Below are 19,864 nucleotides of genomic sequence, written 5' to 3' on the forward strand. Positions count from 1 at the left end.
TCAAATGAAAATATAGTGCTATTAGTGAAAATATCAGTAATAACTGAATGTTGTGGTTGTTTTTAGAGTAAAAAAAAAATTATAGGTAATGTAATATCTTCAGCTGAATGTCTCTTCATTGTTATGATGTGATTTTGTTTTTGGGAGTTGTTTCTAATGTACCCAACAAGATCATTTAGTTTGAACTTCATTGTTTCCACTTATTTCTCCCTCCCAGTTTAAGGTGTTTGCTTCCATCTACTGGTGGTAAATGTGTCATTTCTCTCACACAGTACAGTTATCATACAGTGCATGGGTCTTATTAAGTCACAATGGCAACAAGGATTGTATTTTTTGTATCGTACATACATTGTGAATGCTCTGATCAATAATAAAGCCAGTAAGATATTAAGATGTGGAATGTTTTTATTGACTGGTTCAATCATGAAGTGAAAACAAATGAAACAACACAGAGCATGTAAGAACAACTTGAAATGGAGTAACTACAGACAGTGTGTGAAATGAAACCACACCCAATACTCATGGTGTAAAACATGGTTAACTCTAAGAAATTACCGCTTGATTTATGAGTTTTAATGTTTCATAAATGTATATAAATGTGTACATCACTAACATAAACCCTTACAAACTTTGGTAATGACCAGGAGCAGCTAGAACCAGAGAAGAGAAAAAACAGCACATATGTTTATATTGAAAACACCTCTGCTATGAATTCAGCATTATTATACACTGTATGTGCTCTTAGTACTGCACTTTATCATTCAGTTTGTATTGGCCCATGTATTAATCCCTTCTAATTCACCTACTATTTAAAAAGAAATTAATTATGCAAGATATCTGCAGTAGTAGGTGCTTTAAACAATGTTGTACAAACTGTTTTGTAGACAGATTTGCATACATGTAAAAAGAACAACTGAGGACCTTGCATTGGGATGATGAGACAGCAGACATGCAAAGAGCTGGAGACTTACTGCTCAAGCTCACATCTTGACCCCTGTAACACTTTGTGGCTTGTATGAAAAAATAACATTCAGAGTCTAAAGCGACGCAGAGTCTGTGTGCTTAATGCAACATTTTCTGTTTGAATTTTGAAATGTGTTTTAGGAACATGTTGATCCAACTTTATGGTCATTTTGGAGGCAGTAGTCACCCTCTGTGGTACCTTGTTAAATATGGATGGAGTGTACAATTAGAAACCCCTAATACAATTCAACAGGTCCACAAACTCTAAAAGGACAAGAAAGTTTACCAACTCTAAAACAGTCTCCACAACAGCTGAACATTATAACTTTCATTAAGGCAGGAATTGATTGGCTGCATTCATTTTTGTTGGGTGTACCTTTTTATCTGGGTGTTGATTTCACCTGTAGATTATTAATCTTCTTTGACTGATAAGATACAGGTTTTTATGAGCAGAGGGCGGACAAGTCAGACTACTGTAGTGCTATAAAAGAATCATTTATGTGTACATTGTTGTCAGTGTAGGAAATGAAACTGATGAGAGGACAGTTTAAACTTGAGGCTGTTTGGTTTCCCATAGTAGATTATTAGCTTCCCCTTTTTTTTTTTAAAATGTCTTTTTATTGGCATTTTGGTTAAGGAACAGTAGGCCTTATGTACAAATGGTAAATTATTGCAGAATCAGTACAGAATTTACATATACATAAAGAACAATAGAACACATACAGTAATTTTCTTCTCCAGTTTAAGGTGTTGCATAACCTCTTTGATCAACATGGTGAAAGGTGGAGGCTGTGCCTGTTTCCAGTTCAATAGAATTAATCTGCGAGCTAATAGGGTTATCAACGTTTCCACAGTGGAAGTGTGTAGTTCCCCAGCACCCCAAATACAGCCAACACCGGGACATGAGGTTCCACTTGGGATTTCAGAAGATCTAGGGATGTGTCTAGTCGATTAGACACATAGTCACAGATGTATGAAGTTGCCGCCTTATATGAGGGATCAGCAGAGAACAAAGATTCCATCTTTGTGCTATCAGGTGGATCAGGAACGGCAGCTGTAGGTTATCAGCCTTTTTTACAGTTAAGTTGAGGCTTTTTATGAGTGGTAGGTGACACTGTTAAACAGGTAAACATTAATGCTGCAGAGTCATAAAACTCTGAGGGACTAGAGACAGGCAGAGAGCAAATTCAAAGCCATTTCATAATACTTAATTTAGATCCAGTATTCTGTTTACCAGAGCAACCCGAGGAGTTTGTTCAACAGAAACTCAAGAGCAAATTATTCCAAGATCTTCTTGCTTACGAATGTGAATGATTATAAATCAAGAAAAATGTAAATGAATATGATGAACAAATAACAACATTTTGTACTAGATCATCATGGACTGATAAGTATCTGAATTTCATCGTTTGCTTTTCTTTTATTGTAAGTTCTAATGTTTTTCACACACTAAACATTTATATGTTTGCAAACATGACAGTAAACCAAACAAAAAGGCTGCAGATAATTCTGTGCATCTGGGTCCAACTCCACCCCTTCTATGTTTGGTTAAGCATTAAACGAAACTGTTGTACAAAGCTGATGTGGCAGAGCGTTCAGACCAGACAGTGAGAGACCAGAAAAGGGTCAACTACTAAATTCTGCAAAATCAGACTTTAGTTTTCTGCCAAAGTCTGAGTCAACAAAAGAGCAACAAGGTGGATCCTGAGGACTTTGTACAGCGTTGAATAATATTGAAAAAGATCATCACAGGACTTCCTGCTTTTGATAACATGTCCGACAATATACAGAAGGACACACAAGTTATCCTCTGTGACATGTGTACAGAGGAGGACAGGAAACCGGCACGGAAGACCTGCATGAAATGTGAGATCTCCATGTGCGTCCAGCACCTCCAGGCCCACCTGACAACTCCAGTCTTACTACAAACTCATCCCCTGACTGACCCCATGGCTTTATGTGGAACCACCAAATGCCCCCAACATGGCAAACTTGTGGAGTACTACTGCTTGGATGACTTGACCTGTGTGTGTGTTTCCTGTGCCATTGAGGACCAGCACCGCCTACACAACATGAAGACCTTCTCCACAGCCCACAAAGAGCTCATGGAGAAGCTCAATGCTGAGCAGCAGGCCTTACTGGTGAAAACAGATGATGAGAATGTGAGTCTGATAAAGTGGGAGAAGAGTGAAAGAGAGATTCTGGGTCGCTCTAGTGTGCGCCTCATTGAGGCTGTGACTAACCTGCGTGACATTGCTCTGACCAGTGTCCAGAGTTCAGTCTCTGCCCGTATGGTGTCTATCAAAACCAGCAAGAGCAGCATGCAAGCAGCCCAGAAGGAGAAGGACACCTTCAGATTCCTGCAGATGTATTCTCAGGTGCATCAGGATGTGAAGAAGGCCAAGGCCGTGGATCTGAGAAAAGGGTTGGAGCCCGGCAGTGATAGTAACAAACTGGTTCAGGAGATAAGAGAGAAAGGTGAAAAAATGGTGAAGCAAGCAGACCACTTGTGGGGATCCCTGTTGACACTGGTTGACCCAGAGAACCATCAGGAGCTTGTTGCGACGAGTTCAGACCTGATCTTTGGCCCTCAGATTCTGAGCCCTGGAATATCACTCTCTGAAGACAACAGGAAGGTTTTCTACAGTAGTTGGCTGGGCCAATGTTCTGCTCACATCTTTCACACTCAGAACCGTAACCCCAAACAGCTCCTAACTTCCAGAGGTGGATTATCAGCCTCTCCCAAGACTTTGACTGGACTATTGGTTTATGTGACAAACAGTCTGCAAAGGACTTGAAGGATGGAGACATCTATGGTCTGTGCCTCAAAGGTAACCAGCTCAGCTCTCTCACAACATATACAACAGAAACTCGCCCTTTACGTACTTTTGGGAGGCAGACAACTAGAGGGTCCAGAATTGGAGAAAGGCAACAAGTTTCCCGTCAAATGATCAACAGTCTAGGTGAAAATGTGGCCCGACCACGAGAAGTGGAAGTGGTATGGAGCCCTTCTTACTCATTATCGTTCTTCAGCAGGATTGGCCAGCAACACAGAAGAGAGATCGTCACAATAACGATCAGTTCCATGAACTCATACCTAGAAACTTTTGTTTCCTTGGAAGAGAAACAATCACAAAAGAGCTTAAATAAGTCAAGGGTAACCTCTTTTGGAGTTCCAATATTAGGTCAACAACAACGCCAGCAGATGTGGAGATGCTCATGTGGGAGGGGTTACAATGAGACCAGTGATGAATGCTCTCCCCCAGAGGTCTTCCCAGACCAAGTGTTCTTGTGGAAAACTTATTGGTCCTTTGCGCATCACAAAGGTTCTTTGTGAACTTCTGTAATGGACTGCCATGTTGTTGTTTGTAGCCCACAGCACCACATTTCATTTCAGACATTGTTAACTGTGTGCATTTCAATATCTACCAACAAAGTATGATTTTTTTTTCTTGGTTTCCTTTGGTGAATTTGTAATTGTCATTGATTAGTGCAGTCAAATAAACAAAAATAGTGCTGTCAGGCTAAATATCTCAGTTATAGTTATAACACATGGGAATCAAGTTTAAAGTAGGATTTTTCAGGAAAAGTGGAGCAAATCTGAAGATGCAAATATGATTGAATATAAATCAAGAAAATTTAAATTATATGATGAATTAATTGTAAGATTTTATGCTGGATGAATATGAGTTGACAAATATCTGAATTTCAGTTTGCTTACTTTTTTATCACAAAAAGTCTTGATGTCTTTCACACCATGTGTTGGTATAAATAGATTTCCCCTCCCATGGGTGTTGGTCATTCCTGATGGGTGACATTAAACTTAACTGACAACCTAACAAAAAGGCTGCAGCTAAATCAGTCTGACTCCACCTTGTGAATGTTTTGTTTGGCAGAAATTTAAACTGTTGTGCAGAGTTGATGTGGCAGAGCAACAACTAAACTCAGTCAAGTCAGAGTCAACTTAAGAGCAACCAGGAGGATCCTGAGGACTTTGCTCGGCACTGAATAACATTCAAGAAAGATCATCACAGGACTTCCTCCTTCTGAAAACATGTCTGACAATATACAGAAGGACCCACAAGTTATCCTCTGTGACATGTGTACAGAGGAGGACAGGAAACCGGCACAGAAGACTTGCATGAAATGTGAGATCTCCATGTGCGTCCAGCACCTCCAGACCCACCTGACAACTCCGGTCTTACTACAAACTCATCCTCTGACTGACCCCATGGCTTTATGTGGAACCACCAAATGCCCCCAACATGGCAAACTTGTGGAGTACTACTGCTTGGATGACTTGACCTGTGTGTGTGTTTCCTGTGCCATTGAGGACCAGCACCGCTTACACAACATGAAGACCTTCTCCACAGCCCACAAAGAGCTCATGGAGAAGCTCAACGCTGAGCAGCAGGCCTTACTGGTGAAAACAGATGATGAGAATGTGAGTCTGGAAAAGTGGGAGAAGAGTGAGAGAGAGAAGCTGGGTCGCTCGAGTGTGCGCCTCATTGAGGCTGTGACTAACCTGCGTGACATTGCTCTGACCAGTGTCCAGAGTTCAGTCTCTGCCCGTATGGTGTCTATCAAAACCAGCAAGAGCAGCATACAAGCAGCCCAGAAGGAGAAGGACTCCTTCAGATTCCTGCAGATGTATTCTCAGGTGCATCAGGATGTGGAGAAGGCCAATGCTGTGGATCTGAGAAAAGGGTTGGAGCCCGGCAGTGCTCGTGACAAACTGGTTCAGGAGATAAGACAGAAGGGTGAAAAATTTGTGAAGCAAGCAGACCACTTGTGGGGATCCCTCTTAACTCTGGTTGACCCAGAGAACCATCAGGAGCTTGTTGCAACAAGTTCAGACCTGATCTTTGACCCTCAGATTCTGAGCCCTGGTATATCACTCTCTAAAGACAACAGGGCAGTTTTCTACAGTAGTTGGCTGGGCCAATGTTCTGCCACTGTTCTACTCCGAAGTACCCAAACAGTTCCCAACTTCCAGAGGTGGATTATCAGTCTTTCCCAAGACTCTGACTGGACCATTGGATTATGTGACAAACAGTCTGCAAATAACTTGAAGGATGGACATGTCTATGGTCTGTGCTGCAAAGGTAACCAGCTCAGCTCTCTCACAACAGAGTTTGATGATTGTTGTGATGCATCAGTGAAACCACAAGGGTTTGTACTGCTGAAAGCTGATATGACCAAAACAAAGAAACGATACAAGGTTTCCTCTGAATTAGTCACGTATCAGGACATAAATGGAGATGAGGCCGTACCACAGCTTGAAAAGGTGGAAGTGTTTTGGAACTTTCCTGCTTCCACGCTGTCCTTCTTCAACAGAACTGAACAGTACCAGAGGGAAGAAATAATCACAATTAAGATGAGCCTCAACAGCTGGGACCTGGTCCCCTTTGTTCAAGTAATAAAGGAAAATGGCCAAAATGTGTCCCAGCACCAATGGCAGTGCCCCTGTGGGAAGATTTACCACAAGAATGGCAATCAATACAGCAATGGTTTGTGCATTTACTCTCACCAGGCTAATTGTTCCTGTGGAGAATTTATTGGGGGCATATGCGCCACAGAGATGATTTGTGAACTTGTGTAAATTTTGGGACACCACTGATCATTGCTAATCATCATACCAAATTAAGTTCACAGCTACAAATAGGTACGGTAATAATGTATTTTTGCTTTCATTGGATGAATATAAATCTCACTGATTTGTGTTAAGTTCAAATTAAAATAAAGTGCTATTAGTGAAAGTATCAGTAATAACTGAATGTTGTGGTTGTTTTTAGAGTAAAAAATACTTTATAGGTAATGTAATATCTTCAGCTGAATGTATCTTAATTGTAATGATACAATATTGTTTTTGGGAGTTGCTTCTAATGTACGCAACAAGATCATTTGGAATTTCCCCATTGTGGAACAAATAAAGGAATATCTTATCTTATTTAGTTTGAACTTCATTGTTTCCACTTATTTCTCCCTCCCAGTTTAAGGTGTTTGCTTCCATGTACTGGGGGTAAATGTGTCATTGCTCTCACACAGTACAGTTATCATACAGTGCATGGGTCTTATTAAGTCACAATGGCAACAAGGGTTGTGTTTTTCGTATCGTACATACATTGTGAATGCTCTGATCAATAATAAAGCCAGAAGGATTTTAAGATGTGGAATGTTTTTATTGACTGGTTCAAACATGAAGTGAAACAAATGAAACAACACAGAGCATGTAAGAACAACTTGAAATGGAGTAACTACAGACAGTGTGTGAAATGAAACCACACCCAATACTGATGGTGTGAAACATGGTTAACTCTAAGAAATTACCGCTTGATTTATGAGTTTTAATGTTTCATAAATGTATATAAATGTGTACATCACTAACATAAACCCTCACAAACTTTGGTATTGACCAGGAGCAGCTAGAACCAGAGAAGAGAAAACTGGCACATATGTTTATATTGAAAACACCTCTGCTATGAAGTCAGCATTACTATATACTGTATGTGTTCTTAGTACTATACTTTATTATTCAGTATGTTTTGGTGCATTTATTAATCCCTTCTAATTCACTTACTATTAAAAAAAAAAAAAAACCTTAATTATGCAAGATATCTGCAGTAGTAGGTGCTTTAAACAATGTTGTACAAACTGTTTAATAGACAGATTTGCATACATGTAAAAAGAACAACTGAGGACCTTGCATTGGGATGATGAGACAGCAGACATGCAAAGAGCTGGAGACTTAAGCGTCGTGTATACTCGCCGTTCCCGACCTGTTGCGCGACAATGTTACGTCACGGGAGCGCCATAACTATTTATACTTGTGCTGGTGGTCGTGACACTAGTTGCAGTCTTCTACTGAACAGAGGTGTCGCAATTGAGGAAAGGCTACCGACTTTGCTATTTCTACGCACTAGAAGAAGAAGAAAAAGGTAAACAATGGCGACCCCTTTTTTGATTTTCCAAATCGGTCGCGGAGGTTCTTTAAAATTTTCCGGCATATGGCCAATGTAGGAATTTACATGTAGGAATTTATAATTGTCATTGATTAGTGCAGTCAAATAAACAAATATATTGCCGTCAGGCTAAAGATCTCAGTTATACTTATAACACATGGGAATCAAGATTAAAGTAGGATTTTTTCAGGAAAAGTGGAGCAAATCTGAAGATGATTTTATGCTGGATGAATATGAGTTGATAAATATCTGAATTTCAGTTGGCTTACTTTTTTTATCATAAAAGTCTTGATGTCTTTCACACCATGTGTTGGTATAAATAGATTTCCCCTCCCATGGGTGTTGGTCATTCCTGATGGGTGACATTAAACTTAACTGACAACCTAACAAAAAGGCTGCAGCTAAATCAGTCTGACTCCACCTTGTGAATGTTTTGTTTGGCAGAAATTTAAACTGTTGTGCAGAGTTGATGTGGCAGAGCAACAACTAAACTCAGTCAAGTCAGAGTCAACTTAAGAGCAACCAGGAGGATCCTGAGGAATTGTTCAGTGCTGAATAATATTCAAGAAAGATCATCACAGGACTTCCTGCTTTTGAAAACATGTCCGACAATATACAGAAGGACACACAAGTTATTCTCTGTGACATGTGTACAGAGGAGGACAGGAAACCAGCACGGAAGACCTGCAGGAAATGTGAGATCTCCATGTGCGTTCAGCACCTCCAGACCCACCTGACCACTCCGATCTTACTACAAACTCATCCTCTGACTGACCCCATGGCTTTATGTGGAACCACCAAATGCCCCCAACATGGCAAACTACTGGAGTACTACTGCTTGGATGACTTGACCTGTGTGTGTGTTTCCTGTGCCATTGAGGACCAGCACCGCCTACACAACATGAAGACCTTCTCCACAGCCCACAAAGAGCTCATGGAGAAGCTCAATGCTGAGCAGCAGGCCTTACTGGTGAAAACAGATGATGAGAATGTGAGTCTGGAAAAGTGGGAGAAGAGTGAGAGAGAGAAGCTGGGTCGCTCGAGTGTGCGCCTCATTGAAGCTGTGACTAACCTGCGTGACATTGCTCTGACCAGTGTCCAGAGTTCAGTCTCTGCCCGTATGGTGTCTATCAAAACCAGCAAGAGCAGCATACAAGCAGCCCAGAAGGAGAAGGACTCCTTCAGATTCCTGCAGATGTATTCTCAGGTGCATCAGGATGTGGAGAAGGCCAAGGCCGCGGATCTGAGAAAAGGGTTGGAGCCCGGCAGTGATCGCGACAAACTGGTTCAGGAGATAAGACAGAAGGGTGAAAAAATGGTGAAGCAAGCGGACCACTTGTGTGGATCCTTGTTGTCTCTGGTTGACCCAGAGAACCATCAGGAGCTTGTTGCAACGAGTTCAGACCTGATCTTTGACCCTCAGATTTTTGGTCCCAGTATGTCGCTGTCTACAGACAACAGGAAGGTTTTCTACAGTAGTTGGCTGGGCCAATGTTCTGCCACTCTTCTACTCCGTAGTACCCAAACAGTTCCCAACTTCCAGAGGTGGATTATCAGTCTTTCCCAAGACTCTGACTGGACCATTGGATTATGTGACAAACAGTCTGCAAAGAACTTGAAGGATGGACATGTCTATGGTCTGTGCTGCAAAGGTAACCAGCTCAGCTCTCTCACAAAAGAGTTTGATGATTGTTGTGATGCATCAGTGAAACCACAAGGGTTTGGGCTGCTGAAAGCTGATATGACCAAAACAGAGCAGAAACAATGCAAGGTTTCCTCTGAATTAGTCACATATCAAGACATGAATGGAGATGAGGCCGTACCACAGCTTGAAAAGGTGGAAGTGTTTTGGAACTTTCCTGCTTCCACGCTGTCCTTCTTCAACAGAACTGGACAGTACCAGAGGGAAGAAATAATCACAATTAAGATGAGCATCAACAACTGGGACCTGGTCCCCTTTGTTCAAGTAATAAAGGAAAATGGCCAAAATGTGTCCCAGCACCAATGGCAGTGCCCCTGTGGGAAGACTTATCGCAAAAACGGCAATCAATACAGCGATCGTAGGCGCGCCTTCTCTCACCAGTCTTATTGTTCCTGTGGAGCATTTATTGGTGGCATATGCACCACAGAGATGGTTTGTGAACTTGTGTAAATTTTGGGACATCACTGATCATTGTCGCTAGGTTCACAGCTACAAATAGGTATGGTAATAATGTCTTTTTGCTTTTATTGGATGAATATAAATCTCACTGATTCGTGTTAAGTTGCTGTCAAATTAAAATAAAGTGCTATTAGTGAAAATATCAGTAATAACTGAATGTTGTGGTTGTTTTTAGAGTAAAAAAATACATTATAGGTAATGTAATATCTTCAGCTGAATGTCTCTTTATTGTTATGATATAATTTTGTCTCTGGGAGTTGCTTCTTATGTATGCAACAAGATCATTTAGATTTCCCATTGGGGAAGACTTACTTATTGTTTCCACTTATTTCTCCCTCCCAGTTTAAGGTGTTTGCTTCCATCTACTGGTGGTAAATGTGTCATTGCTCTCACACAGTACAGTTATCATACAGTGCATGGGTCTTATTAAGTCACAATGGCAACAAGGATTGTGTTTTTTGTATCGTACATACATTGTGAATGCTCTGATCAATAATAAAGCCAGTAAGATTTTAAGATGTGGAATGTTTTTATTGACTGGTTCAATCATGAAGTGAAAACAAATGAAACAACACAGAGCATGTAAGAACAGCTTGAAATGGAGTAACTACAGACAGTGTGTGGAATGAAACCACACTCAATACTGATGGTGTAAAACATGGTTAACTCTAAGAAATTACCACTTGATTTATGAGTTTTAATGTCTCATAATGTATATAAATGTGTACATCACTAACATAAACCCTCACAACCTTTGGTAATGACCAGGAGCAGCTAGAACCAGAGAAGAGAAAAACTGGCACATATGTTCATATTGAATAACACCTCTGTCAGCATTACTATACACTGTATGTGCTCTTAGTACTGCACTTTATCATTCAGTATATATTGGTCCATGTATAAATCCCTTCTAATTCTCCTACTATATAAAAAAACGTAATTATGCAAGATATCTGCAGTAGTAGGTGCTTTAAACAATGTATGGAAGTAGTTTAAAAACATGACTATGGGACTATAACAGAAACTAAATATTAAAATTATTAAAGTTCAAGTGATGGAATGATTGAATTTCTAAATAACAGTTTAAAATCCTAATTAACCACAGCAGCTGTATGCATATTTAGGATTTTTAAATAATTTAAGACATTTGCTATAATTTTATAAGTGGGTGAGAAAGGCTTACAGTATGATGTCATCGGTACAGAGCACAGACACATGTTGTAGAAACTGTTTTATAGACAGATTTGCATATGTGTAAAGAACAACCAAGGACCTTGCATTGGGATGATGAGACAGCAGACATGCAAAGAGCTGGAGACTTACTGCTCAAGCTCACATCGTACGGTCTAGAGACACACTGACGGCTGAAAGAGTAACACTCAGAGTCTAAAGCGACTCAGAGTCTGTGCGCTGAAAAATATTTCTGTTAACGTCAGTGAAGTCAAGAGTCAGTATACTAAAATTGCATTGATATTTCAAGTGGAAGAACCTTAAAAACAAAAACCAATAAGGATTGTAAAAGGGCAGTATTTAAGTCATAATATACATGTCTGTTCACTTGTGTTTACACATGGTCAATGAACAAACCGCATTCGGGAGTCAGACAGGCAGTGTTTTGCAGACTTATCCTTCCATCTGAAGCAGGATCGAGCCGTACACTCAGCTATCGTTGCCGAAGACAGTGTTGAGCTGCTGGGTGACCCTGATGAAGGTGGTCCTGCGGCTCAGCTCCTTCAGCTTGCCTGCCCCAACATAGGTGCAGGTGGAGCGGACCCCTCCCAGGATATCTCGTATTGTCACCTCCACCGGACCTTTGTAAGGAACTTCGACTGTCTTCCCCTCTGACGCTCTGGAGGCAGAACACACACACAGAGGAGACAGTGTAGACATGGTACACTCTGTACACACCAGGGCTTAATACAAACTATTTTTTCCCCCTTATACACCAAAGTAAGTGTGATCCTGACCTGTACTCAGCCACGCCTCCTGCATGTCTCTTCATTGCCGTGTCGGAGCTCATCCCATAGAACAGCTTGTATTTTTTGCCGTTTTTCTCAATAATCTCGCCCCCGCTTTCCGTGTGGCCAGCGAGCATGCCGCCCAGCATCACAAAGTCCGCTCCAGCACCTGAGGGTCACAGAAAAAAAGAGCCAAATGACTGCTGAGAGGTCTTGTTTTAATAGAAAAAGAAAGAAAAAGTGCTATTTTGAAAATACTTAAACTTACCAAAAGCCTTTGAGACATCTCCTGGGCAAGTACATCCCCCATCCTGTGTGAAAGAGAAGAGAGGGAATGAAACAGAACACCATGTTATGAGTGTGAGTGTGTTTATCACAGCTGCTTGAGTAACAGCCTGGAGACAAAAGATAGAGTTGCACATTCTCAGGGTGAAATACACAAAAACAAGTCACACTGGCCTTGGGGAGAGAAGAGTCGATGGAATTCCACAAAGTAACACGAGAAATTTAAAATAGATGAATGATTTCTGTCCTAGGTCTCAGTTTAAAGGAACAGAGAGTTAGATGAGAAAATCTATAGCACTCTCTACCACTTAGCTTAGCATAAAGACGGGAAACAACTAGCCAGACTGTGTCTGAAGGTAACAAATGTGACCTAACTACACCTCTTAAGCTCACTATTTAATACGGTATATCTTGTTTGTTTAATCCAAACAGTACAAAATGACAATCTGTGCTTTTTTCATGGTTGATTTTGTTCCACATACAACAAAACTCACTAAAAATCACTGCAGCCAGCCAAGAAATGGTCCCGCACACAGTGAGCTTTAGAGACGCTCATAGGCTCTGAATTTGTTCATTTTGGATGGACAGAGCTGGGCTTGCCATTTCCCCATGTTTCCAGTCTTTATGCTAAGCTAAGCTAACTGGCTGGAGCTTCATATTGAGCACAGGCAGCAAGTGGTATTAATCTTCTCTCTTATCTAACTCTCAACAAGAAACCAAATAACAATATCTCCAGGAAAGGTCAAACTACTCCTTTTAAATTAATTCTAGACAACAAGAACTGTGTAGAAATTGTGAATAAATCACTGGATTATCATAAGAGACTCACAGAGATGATGTGACCACCCAAGCCATGAGCTGCATCCGCACACTCAATCACAGCACTGAGCTGGGGGTAGCCCACCCCTGTCTTCTTGCGGGTGGTACACACCGAGCCTGGAGAGGAAGACAGAGGGGTAAGAGATGACTCGTAGGATTTGTAGTCTGCAGTCAACGATTTGCAAACAGGAAACTGCATCTGCAAGCATCGTCTGTGGTGTGTTTGAGCTCTTTATATGCCAAATGAATGGGGGTTGCTACAAATATTCAACCAGGAAAGTCTGTTAAATGTATTTTGATATAAATAAGACTGTTGGAATTCCCCAGACTCCCCCCTGTGGTACACCGAGCATGTTATTTTCAAACACAGCTCAATAAATTGCCTCATTACATACAGTACGGTGTGATGCATTTAAAGGTGTCATTGATGCTTTCTGTGTAAAGAAATAGGGACAGTGTTCACGTAATCTTGAGGTGATGATGTGATTGTGTGTTACGCTGTGATCACCTGGTCCAATGCCGACTTTGATGATGTCAGCCCCAGCCAGGATCAGCTCTTCTACCATCTCTCCTGTCACCACGTTTCCTGCCTGAGCAAAATAAAAAATAACAGTAAAAAATGTTTTACTGATTACGTATTAAAAGAAGTGTTAACAAGTGAACATCCATTTCCTACTGACCATTATAGTGTGAGAGGGGAACTTTCCCCTGACGTCTTTGACAAAGTGAACAAAGTGTTCGGAGTAACCGTTCGCCACGTCCACACAGATATACTGCAGCTGTGGCACTGCCGCCAAGATGGCCGAAATCCTGTCAAAGTCCCCATCACCGGTCCCTGTGCTGACTGCTACACTCTGGGAGACGAACAGAGTAAAGAGAGAGTTGTGTTATAATAAATGCCACCATTAATAATAATTAAATAAAAGGGTTACATAATAATTAACACTTTGAGTACCTCCACGCATTCGGGATGCTTCGCCGCAAACTCCACCCAGTCGTCCACGGAGTAATGTTTGTGAATCGTGGTGAAGAGAGTGAACTAGTGGAAGAGACAACACATTCTAGTTCACAAGTGACGTCTGTGGACAGTGCGATGACATCTAATGGCCACTAGGGGGCAGCTTTTCTAACTCTGAGTGAATGAACAAATGAAAAGTTAATGAATATATGAGTGAGTTTTTATTTTTATTGTTGTGGTGGTTAGTATCTTGGTGTGGCTGAAAAGACCAAGAAAGGGACCCTGAGTTACACACTAGCCACCAATACTTTAACCTACTACAAGTAGTTTTTAACTGGTTATGAAACAGTCTTGATTTAACACTAAGGCCTCTACATGACCTACTTCAGCACACCAGACCATCAGAGAGAATATTATTTCTATTATATATTTCTATATAGTTTTTCTTAACGCCTGCCATCTTGACAGATTCGGTCAGATTCCCCTTGAAATCAATGAAATGAGGTGGGGTGAACACCACATTTGTCCACAGGTGGCCGCCAGAATCAACACAAAATGAAAGCTCCTAGTTGCTGCTTTAAAGTCTGGAAAAAAGCTTGATCACTTCTCGGTTTTAATCTGGTATTTGGCGGAGGAAAATAGGCTCTGTCCTCATTTATCAGTCTGCTGTGTAATAAAGGGATTATTAAGCATTATAGAGTTCACTGCTTAAATTAAACTGAGGCTCACCTAGTTGTGTTCAGACTATTTTAGGTGTTTTTCCTTCCGACAAAGTGATTAACTGATCACATTAAAATAGATTCTAACCCTATGTGCTCTATGAAGCTTTTTGTGAAGCTGATGTGACGCATAACCTACCTGGTGCAAAGCCAGGGCCATCTCAAAGGTCCCCACAGTGTCCATGTTTGCAGCGACGATGGGGATCCCTCTGTAGCTGCCCTTGGAGTTCCTGAAAGAGAAGCTCCTCATGAGGTCCACCTGGTTGAGGAAGGACAACAAGACATAATGTCTCATAAAATGTGTGAGAAAACATCATTATAACGAAGAACGGCAGTGCTGAAGAGATGAAGACCCCCAAAAATTTCACATTCTCATCATTTTAATAATTTTTTGGGGGTGAAAATTCAATTTGTGATGCAAAAATGTTTAAATCTCATGCATCCTGCTGTAAACATATATCTGAATGTCTCCCTGTAGAATAAAATTGAACCGTACATTTCCATATCAGCATTATATATTGGACATTTAAAACCACAGTCACAGGGTAGCAGGAGCCTATAGTTTGAGCTTTAATAACCCCCAAATCCCTCATGAGGACGTGCGCTCACTCAAATAACCTTCACAGGGACGACAAAAGGCTCAGATAGTGGAAACATCTGTATTTAAGGTCAGCCCGGTTTCACACGTGGGAATGAATCCACATCTGTATACCCTACCTCGCTCCTGGACTTGAGTGTGCTCCGCTTTGGACGGAGGAGCACATCCTTGAAGTCCAGCTTGATGTCATTCTCAATGCGAGGCATTCTGGGGAGAGAGAAAGGGATGGCGCAGGTAGTGAAAGGGAAGTCTGTCCTGGAATGTGAAATCTGTGAAAGGGGAGGGAGGTCAGAGTTCAGGAGGATTGCTTTTGTGCCTTGTCTCATTTTCCTCCCTTCACACACACACACACACACACACACACACACACACAATATATGATCATAAAAATGTCATTAACTAAACGCAGGCGTGGTGCATCATTCAAAAGAGAAGTCACAATTAGCCAGAACTGTAATTACTCCTTATTAAAATGTAATAAGTTTATCTTTAGCTCGCTGTCGGTTGCAAAAAAAGCTTACACGCTACTGGAAATGCTACCGCTACTGCTATTCACACTAAAACCACAGCACAAAGATCAGAACTGCGCTGCTTACTTGTGTCCAAATTCAAGGTTACATCGGTTTTAAAGTGTCACAATTGAGCCCATTTGACTGTCACTGCATGCGGTTTATCTGAGCACACGGTATCAATCACTCAACGAATGGATTAGTTTATAGATTTTAGCTAAATAAAGTAGTTACCTTTCGGAAAGTATGAGTGATTTGGTCCTGTGCCGCTGTTTCCTTTTCCCACTGGAAGAAGCGGGGGAAGTGTTACGAGGGCGGACACCAACTGACAAGCCAGTTTGTAGTTTTTAACGGGGTTTAGGTAATAGGCCATACGAGGGAGAAAACTACAAATGTGAGACTCGCTTTACGCCACGTTGCGCTGGTGTCGTAAGGGTTGTTTTAGTCAGCCAAGAAACACATTGCGGGTCGCTTTTGGTTGGGGCAACACTCACACCACTTTAAAATATATATTTTAAGGAATATTATAGGTTTTTTCGGGACGATGAATGAAGCAAATGCGAAGACCGAAATTATTAAGCGGAAGTGGAACCGTTGACACGCAGACAAGGAGGAGGTGGGATTCACTGAGGAACACAGGAAGCAACCATTGAATTTATTTATTATTTGTTTTGGGAAGAATATCGAGTTTCCTCACCAAAATACGGATTTTATCGTTTTGAAGTCACATCTGAACTGTACATATAATCCCACTACAGTTTATTGGAGAACAACAAGTGGACAAAGATGCTGATTAAAGTGAAGGTAAGTCAAAGCAAACACAACGATGAGCTCCTTGTTATTATTACTTACTCACCGTGTCCAGTCTCATAATGTGCTCGACAATAACCTGACATTGTGTTCATTTTTATCTCAGACACTCACAGGCAAAGAGATAGAGATTGACATAGAGCCCACAGATAAGGTATAATACATTATCTTTTACCTCCTTTGTGCTGTGTGCTGATAATGAGCTGTTCATCAGTGTGTGTGTGTGTGTGTGTGTGTGTGTGTGTGTGTGTGTGTGTGTTTACATTTATTCCCATCCAGGTGGAGCGGATTAAAGAAAGGGTGGAGGAGAAAGAGGGGATCCCTCCGCAGCAGCAGAGGTTGATCTACAGTGGAAAACAGATGTAAGATTAACAAACCTTCTTTTTACTTCTTCATCCTTAAAGGGGTAAAGTTGAGGATATTCACAAAAAGCACTGTATGCATTTGTTTCAAAACGGCTGTATGTAATTTAAAACTTTCACGATATCCTGACAGATAATCTGTGAAACAATCAGGTTCCTCTGGATCCATGATCCTGGATGCATTTGCAAGAATCCACCAGGCCTGAATAAAAACAACCAATCAGAGCTGAGAAAGATAGTTTATTGTTGAGTTTCTTTCTCGTCTCTGATTGGTTGTTTTCATGCAGACCTGGACAGATTGTTTGTCTCGTGTACTACTGTCAGAACAGTAGGTACCTACTTTAGTTTAAAGATAATTGCACATACTGTACACCGTCCTGGGGCTGTAAATACCAACAGGTGCACCATAATGTGTATAATCTACGGCTGAATATAGTGCCAACCACATACGCACTATTTACTCCTGTTTTAAGATTTATGTCTTTGGTAGGAAATAATGTGTTAGGCTGAATGCCACTTAAAGATACATAAAACAGAATAAACCTATAATAAAATACAGTAAATAAACAATATACATCGAGTGACAGCGAAACTTAACAGAATACACCCAGAACATGAGCGTCCAACCCAAACATCCCCATCGTCACCCACCTGTTTTATATGAGAAAATATAGAATAACACCAGCCTTATGCTTAAACTAGTTCAGGAAGATGTTGCAATCCCCTTAGGAAGGTTGAAAGAAGCTTGTGTGTGTCTATTGTAGACAAAATAATTTTAATAGAGCGATTTCTGCTGTCTGATGTCTTGCACGCTGCATCCTCTTTGTCTTTATTCTCAGGAACGATGAGAAAACAGCGGCCGACTATAAAATCCAGGGGGGCTCTGTTCTCCATCTGGTGCTTGCTCTGCGAGGAGGACAGGCGCTCCACTCTCCCAGAAGCCTGTACTCCAAGCCTGCGTGGTAGCCGTCGCTTGGAAACATGCCTTAGCTTTTGCGATGCCTACACTGAGCGGATACACCGGAAGACACGAGGGCCACCGGTTGTGGAGTCACCTGACGGGGATTGTAGGCAACACACAGAGCCGTTGGTAGAAAGAGTTAGGGTCTACTTGTTGCAGCCAAAAATATGCTGTAGGACAAACACTTCCCCCCTCCCCCCCTACTGTAACATTGCTCTGAGACCCTTCACACGTTAAAGCCCTAGCAGAGAAGGCAAAGTTACTCTCAGAATTAAACTAAACAAAAGATTTTACAACCCAGAGCTAATTTGGCTGCTACATTTAAGCCTCTGTCGCTTTCTGTGGCTCTGCATGCAAGCACAGTGTTCATCTTTGTTCCACTGATGATAATACAGAGATTACTGTAGCTTGGAGATTCTTCCAGGAAAGCCTATCCTTGGACCGTAGCCCCTTCGCCTTCAGAGCGCGACACAATTTAAGGTTTACTTTTTCTTCTTCATCCATGTTTTATTCTGTTCTCTACCGATTGCCCACTTATTTTTCTATACTGATACTGCGTGTATCAACGTATCAAAACACATTTTCTTGTGTGGAGCACTCGTGTAGCTCAGGTTGGAAAGATGGACAACAGTGTGTTTTAAAAAGTTTGACATTTTTCATTAACACATATTCGCTTTCTGGCAGAAAGAAGATAGATACCACTTTCATATTTGTCTGTTAAATAAAAAGCAACAGCTGGCTTAGCTCTGTCCAACAGAAGCAAAATCCTCCTACCAGCAACTCTAAACCTCACTTACTGACAACTTATATCTCTTTAATCTGTCCAAAAACCAACATTTAAAATGGCTGTTGGCTGTTGCAAGATATAATTAGTTAATTAGTGAGCTTGGTAGGTACATTTTGTTACCATTGGATACAGCCGGTCTAGCTGTTACTGGCTGCTGGTTTGAGCGTTATCTTTAATGGACAGAGAATGATAAAAACAAATGTGCTATCGACCTTCTCATCTAACTCTCCGCCATAAAGCGAATTAGAGTATTTCTCAAAGATGTCAAACTATCACTGTTAGGGGAAACTTTCTGGGTCAGGAAAACCTCCTGCCACTTATCTTAAATCATGTACCACAGCGTTTGCTTTATACATGCTTCATAAGTAGACTGAGTGTGTCCATTCAGGAGGATAATGTTTTATATAATTTCACATGAATTTAATTTGTTGAGATTAATTAGTTTTTGTGCTGATTGCACATTTTACTGTTATGAAGACAAGGATCGTGCCAGCTGTGGTCTTGTCTGACAATGGCTTCAGTTTACACACCGGTAGATATTGTTAGGTTTGTTTTTATGTTGCTGTGTCAGTGCCCATATGTACAGAATTGACCTATGCTGTGGATTAGTTTGTCAGTAGAATAAACTCATGTGGAAAATGCCTCACTTTTGCTTTTTGTGTTCCTTTATAAATTCATTTAAAACAGCTGAACAAAGCAGTCGTTAAAAGTCTTATTCACTTACGTGTGTTTTTTTTTTTTATTCTTGTCACACACTCGCCACCAATATGTACATTTACATTTTCTTAACACAAAAATAGACTTAAGTTTGAGAGATGTCAGTCACAAAAATGTCTCTCAGTGTTGTAGGCAGACTGCAAACTGCAACTCAAATTAGAGACCAATGTGTACACAAAGTGATATAGAAAGAACATTATTCTCGGGAAGAGAAGAATCACACATGATGAGTGTTACGACATAGAAAACTTCATATTTCCACCACTTTCACCAGTTTCGGTCTGATTTAAAGCAA

The 19,864-nt window shown here is 41.0% G+C and overlaps 3 protein-coding genes across 7 annotated transcripts in view; 1 reads left to right on the plus strand and 2 right to left on the minus strand.

Annotated features, from left to right (window-relative positions):
* Positions 1–9,154, minus strand: part of homezb (homeobox and leucine zipper encoding b) — an 18,498-nt gene extending 9,344 nt beyond the window's left edge. Inside the window, exon 1 of one of the 3 annotated variants that reach the window (XM_051428763.1) lies at positions 8,998–9,154. The gene's annotated coding sequence lies outside the window, so the exon portion shown is untranslated. Of the gene's footprint in view, positions 1–3,206; positions 3,357–5,488; positions 5,567–8,997 lie in introns of those variants that run through there. The other 2 variants (XM_051428764.1, XM_051428762.1) reach the window with 2 other exon arrangements.
* On the minus strand, positions 388–16,320 carry gmpr2 (guanosine monophosphate reductase 2). 3 transcript variants are annotated; one of them, XM_051428768.1, is made up of 11 exons: positions 16,167–16,320; positions 15,543–15,692; positions 14,965–15,084; positions 14,104–14,187; positions 13,829–14,002; positions 13,657–13,738; positions 13,159–13,265; positions 12,313–12,355; positions 12,054–12,213; positions 10,839–11,935; positions 388–628 (listed from the first exon to the last, which is right to left on the minus strand). In XM_051428768.1, the coding sequence occupies exons 2-10, from the start codon at positions 15,627–15,629 to the stop codon at positions 11,746–11,748; spliced, it is 1,047 nt and encodes a 348-aa protein (XP_051284728.1). In that variant the 5' UTR covers positions 15,630–15,692; positions 16,167–16,320; the 3' UTR covers positions 388–628; positions 10,839–11,745. The 3 variants fall into 3 exon arrangements, with proteins under 3 accessions (XP_051284728.1, XP_051284729.1, XP_051284730.1); XM_051428769.1 differs by having other exon boundaries at positions 15,543–15,630; positions 16,167–16,319; XM_051428770.1 differs by lacking the exon at positions 388–628 and having other exon boundaries at positions 10,597–11,935.
* Positions 16,321–16,405: 85 nt separating this feature from the next.
* On the plus strand, positions 16,406–19,493 carry nedd8 (NEDD8 ubiquitin like modifier). The gene is made up of 4 exons (XM_051428775.1): positions 16,406–16,736; positions 16,849–16,896; positions 17,022–17,104; positions 17,944–19,493. Exons 1-4 carry the CDS (start codon positions 16,719–16,721, stop codon positions 18,068–18,070), a joined length of 276 nt encoding a protein of 91 aa, XP_051284735.1. The 5' UTR covers positions 16,406–16,718; the 3' UTR covers positions 18,071–19,493.
* The last annotated feature ends 371 nt before the right edge of the window (positions 19,494–19,864 follow it).

This window comes from Dicentrarchus labrax, unplaced genomic scaffold, assembly GCF_905237075.1.
Source record: "Dicentrarchus labrax unplaced genomic scaffold, dlabrax2021, whole genome shotgun sequence".
NCBI classification, from domain to species: domain Eukaryota; kingdom Metazoa; phylum Chordata; class Actinopteri; family Moronidae; genus Dicentrarchus; species Dicentrarchus labrax.

Excerpts from the sequence above, each read along its gene's own strand:
- gmpr2 (XM_051428768.1), bottom strand. The coding sequence starts at position 15,629 with ATGCCTCGCATTGAGAATGACATCAAGCTGGACTTCAAGGATGTGCTC. Across the intron at positions 15,085-15,542 it reads CACTCAAGTCCAGGAGCGAG|GTGGACCTCATGAGGAGCTT; the intron begins GTAGGGTATACA and ends TTCCTCAACCAG. Across the intron at positions 13,739-13,828 it reads TCCCCTCTCACACTATAATG|GCAGGAAACGTGGTGACAGG; the intron begins GTCAGTAGGAAA and ends TATTTTGCTCAG.
- nedd8 (XM_051428775.1), top strand. Across the intron at positions 16,897-17,021 it reads ACATAGAGCCCACAGATAAG|GTGGAGCGGATTAAAGAAAG; the intron begins GTATAATACATT and ends ATTCCCATCCAG. Across the intron at positions 17,105-17,943 it reads ATCTACAGTGGAAAACAGAT|GAACGATGAGAAAACAGCGG; the intron begins GTAAGATTAACA and ends CTTTATTCTCAG.